The sequence below is a fragment of the Numida meleagris genome, chromosome 5 (genome assembly GCF_002078875.1).
Source record: "Numida meleagris isolate 19003 breed g44 Domestic line chromosome 5, NumMel1.0, whole genome shotgun sequence".
NCBI classification, from domain to species: Eukaryota; Metazoa; Chordata; class Aves; order Galliformes; family Numididae; genus Numida; species Numida meleagris.
In genome coordinates, this window is record NC_034413.1 from 40,142,793 (window position 1) to 40,154,984 (window position 12,192).

The 12,192-nt window shown below is 37.7% G+C and overlaps 1 protein-coding gene across 1 annotated transcript in view; it reads left to right on the forward strand.

Moving 5' to 3' along the window:
- Positions 1 to 12,192, forward strand: part of FAM171B (family with sequence similarity 171 member B) — a 41,108-nt gene that overhangs the window by 18,489 nt on the left and 10,427 nt on the right. The window contains exons 2-5 of the mRNA XM_021400351.1: positions 5,981 to 6,214; positions 6,929 to 7,021; positions 7,386 to 7,544; positions 9,413 to 9,580. Coding sequence (XP_021256026.1) covers positions 5,981 to 6,214; positions 6,929 to 7,021; positions 7,386 to 7,544; positions 9,413 to 9,580 — 654 coding nt within the window. The remainder of the gene's footprint in view (positions 1 to 5,980; positions 6,215 to 6,928; positions 7,022 to 7,385; positions 7,545 to 9,412; positions 9,581 to 12,192) is intronic.

The window sequence follows — 12,192 nt, forward strand, 5'->3', positions numbered from 1 at the left end:
GGTTTTGAGGAGAGTTTCCTCCACATAATGTAAATTATTATTAGGAGGAAAACATTCAAAGCAATTAGTATCATGATTGCTAGATTGAAATTCCAAGGGTGCATAAGGAACTGAGGGGAGAACCTGGAAGCCAGCCTCACCACGGTGCTGTTTGTAAAATTAGCCACTCCCTCTGGGAGGTACAAGCACCAGGCCGGTATCTCCATCAGCGCCATTATGTAGTTATATGTACACACAACTCCAACACAGAACATGATAGCCTTAACCAGAAACCAGTATGTTCCGAGGAACATGATTACCGTTAATCCTTTATGCATCATTCCAAAAATTGAAAGCAGATCTATTGCCCGCATTCTCTACCAATATTTGTCACGGTATTGTCTAAGGGTCTGCGTCCGTGACAAGGGGGGACAGGCCCAAAAAGAAAAAAAAATGAGAAAAGAGGAAGGAAAGAAAAAAAAATCGCCGGCGATAAGAACCAGCCCCCGGGCGGTCCGGCGGCTAAAGCGGCAGAGAAGCCGCGGAGCCGCAACCTGGGAAGAGGGGGACCCGTAGACGGATCTAACACAAAAAAACAGCGGCACCGATCTGAGGAGGAACAACTAATTTTACTAAATATATCAAAATGAGGCTAGTAGAATTATGATAGAGGGTTTACAGGCTGAAAATCTTACACAGTAAAATGCAGGAAGACCATGTGCTTTCTCCGCCAGGCTGGCAAGAACAGACCCCGCGTCTCCCACGTGGCTTCACCACCCCCTCTCCTGCAAAGACCCCTGGGGAGTGCACCTCCTCCCCTCCCCCTCAGAGGGCCACACCAAAAAAGGCAGTTTACAGTAACCGGGGAATTAACCCTTTAACTGCCCGTACCTTACATGATGTAATGATGTGGAATACCGACAACAAAAAAATCACAAAACCATAACAATGGGTTAAACTACATCTGCCATAAAAATGAATGTGAAAGCCTTTCTCTGTGAAAGGCGCTGCTGTTCCCCTCAGGATCTGGCCTTAGCTCCTTCATAATTGGGATTTTGTTGATGGCTTCTGTGTGAATTGGTTGACCAGAAATAGGGCAATGTGAATACTGCAGTGTCCTACTTTTCCAGACCCTGCTCTGCTGCTTTGTCCTTGGAAGTCGGTAATGTGTTCTGCTCCACTGCATGCATTTTTGCACTTTTCATTGTACATCTTCATGATCAATTTTGCATTAAAATATTTTCTTAAGGTAGTGCTAAACTATGGAACTGTACTGTATAAATGTTAAGGTACTGCCTTCATGGAATTAGCTGTTTGTGTTCAGGTGGAGCAGATGTTGGTTAGCTCTGGGCTCTGACTTACTTTGTACTTTATTTTTAATAGAGTCCTTACATTGCCTAAAAGCAGTTCTCTGTATGTCTCTATTTATAGTTGAATGCCACTGAGCAGCACCACTGATAAATAAAACTGAAATGCCAATAGGTTCTTTTTCCAAATGGTGTTTCAAGGAGCAGTCCACGCTTACTTTAAAGTTAGAGTTTCCATGCTGCTGTTTTGCTTTAAGATCAAATTAAACATGAGCAGCTCTTATCTGAGGCTGTAACCCGGATCTGTCCTTATGCATGCACTTCTTTTCCCACCTGGTTGTTCCCTGCCTGGAGGCTGTGATGCTCGGAGTGGTGCTGCAGAGACGTGCTCCAGCATTTCTTCCAGGCCAAGAATGAAACCCGGTCAGCTAGCTGTCAACTGTTTGTCCTTTTCGGTCAGAGAGAATGATTGTATTTATTATGCTGTGTCTGTTCGTTGTTAGTGTCTGAATGTACGAAAATAAAGAAAAGCAGTTTTCTGTGTTTATTTTGTGCTATTATTTTATGTCAGAGGAGTAGTATGTAACTATCACGTATACATCTTTTGTAAAGACTCCCATAATTACTGATTGAGATATTCTGTTACCGAATGGGAATATGTAGAACTGCTTGTGTAGGAATGACTTTATATGTGTACATACCCATCTGTATACTGAGTCTACAGAAGGCTGTGTGGGAGCAGGAAAGCGCTGATAGCAAATGAAGACTATGTTAGGATGTAGGGGTTATTAATCAGACTTGTAAGTTACTTGATAGCTATGAAGCATAAGTGAAAATGGGTCAAACAGAGCTTATACTGGTATCTGATGCTAACCAGCAGAATATTACCATGAAATAGTTAGCAGAGGTCAGGGCCTACCAGTAAGCCCACTGTAATGCACTGTGTGGGGCAGTAACATCTGCACTCTCAGCACGTCGCACCGTAATGCAGAACAAAAGGTTTCCACGTAACCTTTTTACTAAAGCCAGGTATGTGTAGGTTGCATTTCATTGACTTTTTTTCAGTTATGCTACACATGAAGTGTTGCAATGGATAGCAAATGCTGATATTCTTAGAACATGGGATTGCATCTTCACAGATCAGTGCACCTTTCGTATCCTTAATTGTCTTAAGCCAAAAAATATGATGGTATATGAATATGAGAGAGGAAAAATAACAGTTAAATAAGAATAAGTTAAGGCCAAGCAAATTGCACAGCACGTGTTTTATCTCTAGTTAGCTGAGAGCAAGGGAGTGCAGGCAGTTTCCGTAAAACATGTTTAAGTGCACGTCTTTCTAGGACTTTTCTGGCATTAGTTTAAACATTCTCTGGGCAAGGATGAGAAAAGTCTATCCTTTAGAAAGGAACTAATAAATAATTTAACAGTAATTCCTGTTCCCTCCACTCCTTAAGGTAATTGCTTAATTGGATAGTTGTCTGTGTACTTGAGAAGGGTAACAGCCACGCAGGAGACTTGGAACCTTTCTCACTGTAGGAAATTGGTGATAAATAGGGAAAGGGAATTGGGCTGAGGCTCACAATGTGTAGAGGTGATTCCCAGGCAGTTCACTGTCCCAGGATGCAGGAGGATTTGATCTCCATTGCTCCTTGACTTTGGGCATTGGAGCTGGGCCTGCGGTGGGACAGCCAAGCCCTATGGATAAATACAGCAACCAGGTAACGCGTTTATCTGCAGGTACAGGATTAACAGATTACATCAGGTTATTATTAAGACAGATTTTTCTTTAGACTGTTATGCTTGGAATTGAGAGCTGGGTCCAGCATATTTCTTTGGCTTAACACTGTGATATGATTTCTGAATTAGGATAGTGATGTGAAGCCAAATCCCAGGCACTAAGTGTTGTTGCTCAAGGTGAAGTGTCATTTATCGACTCTGACATTTTTGAAGCACACTCAGTGTGGTAGAAGGCATTGTTTCCCTTTTTCTAATTAACTCCTACGTTTGTATGAACATTTATCAGCAAATGTTTAAATGTCTTATAGCTGGAATTTTCAGTGGGCTTGCCAGGAGACAAATCTCTATTCCTCAGAGGCAGTGCAAATCAAATTAGTGCAGACTGAGTTCTTTTTTCTAACTGTGGGAGTTCTGTCAAATCTATTTAATACAGAGAGACAGCTGACCCACTTGTGTTTGGCAAGTGGTAGTGACCAGAAAACTGCATGAGTTCTGGAAGTTCTTAAATGTATGAACTTCAGTTTTGTGAAATAGTTAACCAGAGCTTCCTTTCCTTGTCCATAATACTTTGTTCAGTATGTACTATTGTGATGTTAAAAAAAAAAAAAAAATCCCACTGCAGTCTCCATCATATATGAGACTTGAGTGTTCTTGAGGACTTGTGTGTTAAGATCTTTGAGAGAGGAAAAAATCCTCAAAGCTGAGGTATCATGAATGTTAAAATAATGTTGTTAATAACTCAGTTGGTCCAGGGGTGGATGTCAGGTTTGGAAAGGAATGGATCAGTCAGGGGCATTGCAGCGATGCACGCACAGTGTGAGCTCTGAGGACCAAATCATTGTTTTCCTTTGAGCTTGGCTGTTGTTGCTGCCCTGCTGCAGGATACTCTGGTACAGCCAGCTCCACCAGTGCAACAGTGAAATGTGTCTGGGGGAGCAGGAAAGCTGTTGTTTTTCCTGAGGGATTCTGCAGTCTGTTGTTTCAATCAAAATCTTCTAGAGAAGTGGGTTTTAGCATGGCTGTACCTGACGGGAATGAGAGGAAGACGTTTGTGCATGATACTATCTTTGAAGGTACTAATTGCTGGAGGAGGAATGTAGTGATTCCCTGTATTTTTATTTATTTTGATTTATTAGTAGGAAATGGGAACATACATATAAAAACATTAATATGATTAGAAGATGTCAAGAGTTTGAACTTTCTAGGTTTCAATTTTTTTGACTACATTGAGCTGTTAATGGTAGGATCCTTTTTTGAAAGGCTTGATTCCAGCTGCTAATACACCATTTTATTCTAGGCAAACACATTCATTCCTACTGGCACAAGCTTCAGTTCTATGCTAGTGAATTTATTTTCTTTCTTTCTTTCTTTCTTTCTTTCTTTTTTTAAATAATATTTAACAAAAGGTTTCTGGCAACAGGATCAGAATGTTGGATGCAGCCTCTTTTCTCTATTTAGTGGCTGTTTCAACAGTTATTGCCGAGGGCAAACTGCCCATTTTCCAAGTTTCAGGAACCCCTGAAATGATGCTAGGATGTGCGTAACTGGACCAATGCTTGAAGAATCTGTTGAGCCATCATAACTTGGCTACTTGACACAAATGTATCTAATTATTAGAGGATTTAAAAATCCTTTATCAACAACAAATTAAAAAGCAATTTTAATTGAGAAAAGCTGTGAATAAGAAATGTCAGTGGCATTCTAAGATTATTGTTTTTTAATTTGGTAAATAAGTTTTTGTACCATTTTATCTTTCTTTTAAGTAGGTACTAATTTGCAGAGGACGATGTGGGTTACTCTGTAATGTCCTAGAGGATCAAACTGGCAAAGCTCTTAGGTTTTTTGCTACATGTGACAAGTAACAGTAAACTGAGCAATAAAGTGTAGCTTCCGTGCATGAATATATGGTATGCTCCATGTATGCAATAGACATAAGCCAGTACTTATTTCAAAGAGGCCTCACTTGCATGTTTTCTGTGCATACTCTTTTGTTGGATAGATAGCACTTGGCTTCCCAAGGCCTTTTGATTTAAATCAAGGTCAGTGGTAGTAATCTTGTGGTGCAGTGTTAATCTTGATTATAGGGGAGATAACATAACGAAATTGAGTCTATTTTTGTGCTGAGAAATTTCAAGTAAACTTAGCTTGATAAATGACCTAAACAGAAACGCGTATTCATAATTAATGTATTTGAAAGTACTTGTGTAGTAGGAGTGCAGTGGTGTTGAATAGCAGTAATTCTGTAATCAAAATATTGAGAAATTGATGTCATTTGGTGGCACAACCTGTTTTAATAGTGGTCCATAGGTACTCGAATTTATGCTGAGAACTTCATTTCATCCTGGAAGTAAAATGAATTTCTTTCTTCTGATTCACTTCCATGCACCTGCTCTCTGTGGAAAGATTCCCTGGTAGCTTAGTTACAGTCAAGGTGGGAGATTAAACTAAATGTGATTCAGGTGGACTTAATGTTTTCAGTATGTTGCTCAGTTATTATAATTATCATCTCTGAAAGACACCAGGTATCCTAAAGGAATGTTGGACTGAGTAATTAGCAATAGACAAATGCTATTTAGAAAGTGCAATACAAAAAAGTAAAAACTAGACCAGAAGGGTAAATCCAGTGAGAGATATTAAACAGATGTAGCATCTAAATGCATTTGGTTTCTGTTTAAGATGTTTATACATGTAAGAAAAAATGTTAGCCCACAGTTTGTAGATTTTAATTTCTGTTTCTAAAAAAATGTTAAGGTGCTTCTCTAAAAGTGAAAGCCAAATTGAGAGTTACGCTTGGCTAACAAGACCACAACTGTCAGTATGATATCTTAGAGTACTTGCAGTACCTGCATAAATACATAAGGCATGAACTGTATGACTTAGTTAAATGTTTAAGTTATAGTCCTTAGTGGCATTATTATCTCCTAGTATTATGATCTCCTTTTTTCTCCTCCGAATAGGATCGGTGTTTATGCTAAAGGTTCAAGTAAATGACATCATCAGTCATCAGTACCTGGGACAAGCAGTTGTGGAAGTGTTTGTTAACTACACGAAGACAAATTCTACTCTCACTGGAGACAACGGAGCAGTATTAATAAAAGTTCCCTATAAATTAGGATTAAGCTTGACTATTGTATCTTACAAAGATGGCTACATGTTAACACCTTTGCCTTGGAAGACTGGGAGAATGCCAAGTATGTAAGCCTCTTACAGTCCTATTATTAAACTGTATCTATGGGTAATTAATGTACTTTGTGTCAGTAGTCAGTGTAGTTACTGTCAAGTGAAAACAACTGCAGTCAGTTGAGGGAGGTGGTGCCTGTCAGTGCAGATGCAAGGGTGAATAACCTGTTAGATCTGTCAAAAATTCTTATTACTGTAAAAGTGAAAAGAGCCCTTGTTAGCTCTAAGTAGGTTATATTGCAACACTGTGAGTGTACTCGGAGATTATTCACCTAAACTTCGCAAAGAGCTTTTTATGTATTTTGTTTTTTGATAAAAATCGTATTTTCTCTAGTGATTCTTGGTGTGCTAGTGCTTTGAGTGTTGTATAACGTGTAGCATTTTGTTATACCTTCTTTTCAGCAGTATTTCCTCCCAAGTTTTCCTTTTCTTAAAGAGGCAAGAAAAAAGTTATGATTTAAAAAACAAATCAGTTAGAGGATGCTTCTAAGAACTCTAGCCACTTCTATACTCTAGAAAACATACAACAATAGCAAACATACAGCATATATCATTCTGTCTAACCAACATAATCCCTCCTCTGGACAACAGGAGTCATTTACTTATCTAGTCTTCATATACTCATTTTTTAACTGCCCTACTCTTTCAGAATCAGAGAAGTTACTAGATGGTTGTTGTTTTTTTTTTCAGTTTGATAGTGTAACAGATATTATCACTTTCCACAGTATACTCGTCCGTGACACTCTCATTATTCCCACAAAGTCAAGCGAATATATGGTTGTTTGAAGATACTGTTCTAATCACTGGAAAACTGTCTGGTAAGTTCAATGTATACGTACCACAGGCTAAACATTTTGATATATTGAAAAAAGAATTATCAAGTTCATGTTCTCTGTAAAAGTTCATCTATCAGCATTTACTGATCTTGTATGGAAGTGGAAGCCACTTAAGCAGGGGCTACCTTAGCACTATTTTTCACAAGAAGAGATAGATATTATGTATACCAAGGCTAGAATTTTGGTTAATTGTTTAACCGTTTGTGACAGATGCTAGACTAAAATATACAAGCCTTGGAGAAAGTAGTTGAAAAAAGACTGTTGTGCTGAGTGGATTTCTGAGCAATAATGAAAAAAATGTATTTTTTTTTTACCATTGCTAAGACAAAATATTACTCTTTCACAGATGCCAAATCTCAACCAAGCATTCAGTTTCAAAAATCTTTAATAAAACTTCCAACAGATCACCGTATTACAAATGTTACAGCTTATCTGACAGTGCCAGAGCAATTCTTGAAAGTGGACAGTTTTCTTTATACAACAGGAATTCTTCTAAATAAATCAGGTATAGTGGATATATTATTTACATTTTTAAATAGAGATTTTTAAAATGTAACGTTTTTGAGCACACACAGTTTCAGAAAATACATGCTTAAATTAAGAGCCTGAACCTGCTTCCATTGCATTAAATCAGTTTACTGTTCTTCCTATGGTGAAAAGCTATGAACACAGCTGATAAGTAATGTTGCTCTTTGATTTGCTCCATGTTTGTTCACTGTAGTGAGTCAGAACTCGTTACAGTGAATTTGTCCTTCAGTCTGCTTTATAGATGTGTATAAATAGTTCAACATAGTGCTGAAGCACAGTTGTAGGATTCTAATGCACGGTAAGTAACCTTTTAAATGACTTTCATTTGAAGATATTTGGGATTTCATGGGTCTGGAGAGCTAGTCAACTAAACATCTTAAAATGCAGTTCGGGCCAATGTGTGAATTGTGGGAACCTAAAGCAGTCAGTGGGATTGCAGCAGTTAATTTCAACAGAGGGCTTTTCTTCATTTTCACTGGAATTGTGTTGCTTGATCAGAGCTTTACGCCTAGCATAAGGATTTTGTGCAAAGTATAATCTGGCTCACTGTTAATCTGTGTAAGCCCATTTGAGACCAAGTAGTCTGTATGTACATAGAGCACAGTTGTAGTAATGTTTTCTGTTACTCTGTTTCACAGGGGTAACAGTAAGTGATTTTACCAGTCATTAGATCCGACTACATATTGGCATAGTTATTTTAGGTTTTGTTATTATATCAGAGATTTCTTTTTTAATTATAGTTTTCCCTGGCAGATCATGCAGTTCTGTCTCTTTTGTTCTTTTCTTTCAATTCCCGGGGGGCTTGAAGCCTTGTGGCTCCTAATTTGATTGCAGTGCATGTGGTGGCTACTAGTTGATTTATTTCAACAAACTGTTCCTTAATTTTCATTGAATTTTAATTATCACATATAATGGATATGTTGACTGATATATTTTATAAATGTTCTCATCTATATTGCACCTTGTTAAATTTAAAGCATAAGAGAGTAAGCAGTGTTTTTCCCCTTTGGTTTTTCTTTCAATCTGTCTGGCATGTGTCTTAAATTATTCATATATTCCTATAGGAATAAGCTTCCTTTTAGGGTGAGTGGAAGCTAATTGATATCTGATGCACCAGGAGTTTTGTCACAGCCAGCTTCTAACAGCCTGTGCAGATTTAATGTTATTCCAGTACTTACTAATTCTGTTTCAGGTTTTTTCCAATAGCCTGTCATATTGTGGACTCTGAAGTATTTGGAAGTTAGCTTGAAGGAAAACAAAGGAAATAAATGACAGGCTGCATTGTAAATTTTTGTATATGCAGTTTCCTTTGAGTGCTTTGACATGCTTCAAGCTTAACTATTCAGTGAATTGTAACTGCCAAATTAGGAAATTAGTTGGTACAGGAAAGTTTATTAAGAGGGTTTGACGAAAAGGGGAATTGTAGCAGTTGTATGTTTGCAGTGTGTCTTCAGTTGGTTTCAAAGTTGTGTATGTTGCATGATTTAAAAAAAAAAACAAACTACTGACTAACTATTTTGGAATCAAATTATGTGGTAAAGAAGGGCTTCTCCATCTCCAAGCCATCTTTTGCCTAGTCATTGATTCTACACTCAGTGATGAATCTGTGTGCCAGAAGTGTGTTTCCTTTTACAGATCTGGTATACAAGTGACAGTTTTGTGCTTAGAACACAAGATTTACAAGTCTAGAAATGTTCATTTTATTTGACCAAGTTAGTGATGTATAACTGTGTAGCTTGATGAGGGCTTGACTTTGTTTACAAGGATACATTATTAATTCTGAATAATTTTTTGAGAAGTATACTGTGAATGGAGAATTACAGACAAGGTATTTCTCTAATTCAGGTTTCAAAAGCATTGAATTGACTCCTCTTGCTGCAATATGTGCAAATGTTCTTTCGGCTGGGAAAGAACTGAAAGTAAATGGTCCTATTCAGATTACACTTCCTCTTCCTATAAGTACTGTAAAATCAGGAGATGCTATACCTGCATGGACATTTGATATGAAAACTGGTAAGTAGGCTAATTTGTTGTTCAACTTTTTAACACAGGTATACAGTTCTGAGTGTATGCCATTTCATCATTGAATATTGGTAGCACTAATAAATTGTTGTTAAATAATCATCAATTTGGTTAGGAATTCTGTGTTGGCTTGTTGATTGACTGGCCTGTATCGTTCAAGGCCATTTCCTTGCATTTGTTAGTCCAGAAAGGCTGGTAAAACTCATCAGCATTCCTATCCAACACAAAATTAATTTAACTTATTAGCCCCCCATGAAAATAAAAACAATTCAGGTAACATATATTGTATGGTGTTGCGTTTTAAAACGTAACAATTCTGTGAATGCTTTTCTAAAGGAAAGCAAATCAGACTTGAGAATTTAAGTCATTTGTTTTCTAAAGTATAGCTCTAAAGATCCTTTGATATTAAAACTGGAATAGATGTTACTTAAGTCAATAAAAACAATTGTGAAAGTGAAGTGAAGGCTAAGTAAAAGTTATCCAAGGGAATACCATAGTTCTTTAAGTATGCGCAAGAGGCTGGTGATTAGATGTGCTAAACTTTTTGTCATCACTTCGCATCTAATTTTAGTCAGATAAGCTACGTATGCTTAACCACTTAAATGTCCCATGTTAGGTGTGTGTACATTAGTGTCTTACCTTGTTCCTTACACTTTCCATCACAGTTCATCTTAAAATATGTAAGTGAATGAAGATGTGAGTCTTACTCCTTACTAAAGCAAATAACTGTTATAGTTGAAAGTAGAGGAGAGGATGCTAACCCTAAAGACTTGTTGTTCACACATTTGAGAGAGAAATTAATCATACTAAGAACAACCAATGAACGTAATTGATTTGAACTAAGAGTGTGCTAATTAAAAATTGGCGTATAGAAAAATTTCTGACATCAGGTTTAAATCTGTCTATACACCTAAGAGACTTTCAGAAAGGAAAGTGGTAAAAGGTAGCATTCTTCATCAAAATAAGAGTTGTAATCTGTGATGGCAAAATAGTGTAATGGGATTTAATTTAACCATCTTTGTCATCTCCTGTCCTCATCTGTACCTATGCTGAGCTGTTCTGACTTCATAAACGAACAAAACTAGGTCAGCAGTACTATAAAAACAAAGAACTGACAGAAGTAGAGCAGCTCAGCATAAGGGCAAATTAGAAAGAGACCAGCGTAAGGTGTGTATGTGGGTGTTGAGGAGCCTACCCAATGTGCCTAATGAGGTGTGTTGGTCTTGAGGGTAGAACAAGAACATGATATACTAACCTAACAACTGCAGCAACAAAGGAGTAGTTGATTTTTTGCCTTTGGGGTTGTTCACTGCTAGAAGTTCTGTAAAGGTAAATTGTGATGATCACTCATTGAAGTGCAGTGCTGAGATGGAGCCTGGAGCTTGGTGATGGAAGAACAAAGAGGATTGGGAAATAGAGAGATCTTTCAAGTGTAACTTTAACTTATATTTTTTTATTCTACTTCTTCAGCTGTCCTTCAGAGTAGATATTTGTAACTATCTTCATTGTTCTGGATGTTTGTTCTTACATACCTTTATTTATTTTACTTTTACTCTGACCTGTACAAATTGTGACTTATTTCTAAGGTAACTGAGGAATAGCAAAGTACTTAATCAGAGTGGTGGTGACTGAGGTCAGCTGAATAGCTCAGCTCTAGCACACATTCAAGAGCATCCAGCATCAGAGCTACCCGTAGGTAGCAGCAGGCCCCCCACAGGAGCTGAACAGGGAGCTATCACCACACTGAATAATAGCCTGTGTTGTGAAAGGTCTTATGTGCAGGATGGCCCCAGCAAGATTTTGAGGTATACTTTTGTATTCTCAAGTCCTTAGGTAGTTTGTCATATATAATTAGTGCTTCCATGTCAGTGCTGATAGAGTTAAGTGAACAAGTCTGTGTTGTGTAGATTGGTCCACGTGCACCAGAAATAAAAACGTAGAAACTGCTTTCACATGTCTACTTGTGAAGTGGTCCCTGGGCTAACTCAAAGTATACCAATACTGACACTTCATGTAGTTAAGTTTTTGTTATTATATTTTAGCTGATGTAAATACACTGTTCATATATGTTGAATGTGGCCTCGCTGTTGCTAAGCAGTTTTCTTTGTTACAACTGACAGCAGAATCATAGAATCATAAAATCCAAAATAGAATTGGAAGGGACCTCTGAGGGCCATCTAGTCCAACTCCCCTGCATCTCCCACCGCAGCTAGATCAGATTGCACTCAGAATGTGCACTCACAAATAATTTTTTTTTCTTAACATGTACATTTTTTCTATGGAGTATATTGTAGGCAAGGTAAAACTTAAGTAGTCAATAGAGATTATACTGCTTCTTATAGATATCTTAATTCAAAATAGAAATTTTGAAGACTAAAATCTTTTAAATGTGGTGTTTTGTGTTATTATTTTTTCAAAGCCTGTAAGTAGCTCACCCTCTATACTTGCAAAAACTGCAATTTTGCAGCATAGGGACGTCTGCCCTTAGAGCTGACAAGAAATAGAATTTGAGATTCTGTTGTTGCCTCCATGTGGGAATTAGGGATGGAAGATGCTTAGAACTGTTGTTACTCCTGAGTCTGGACAAGAGGTTCTCCAGGTAA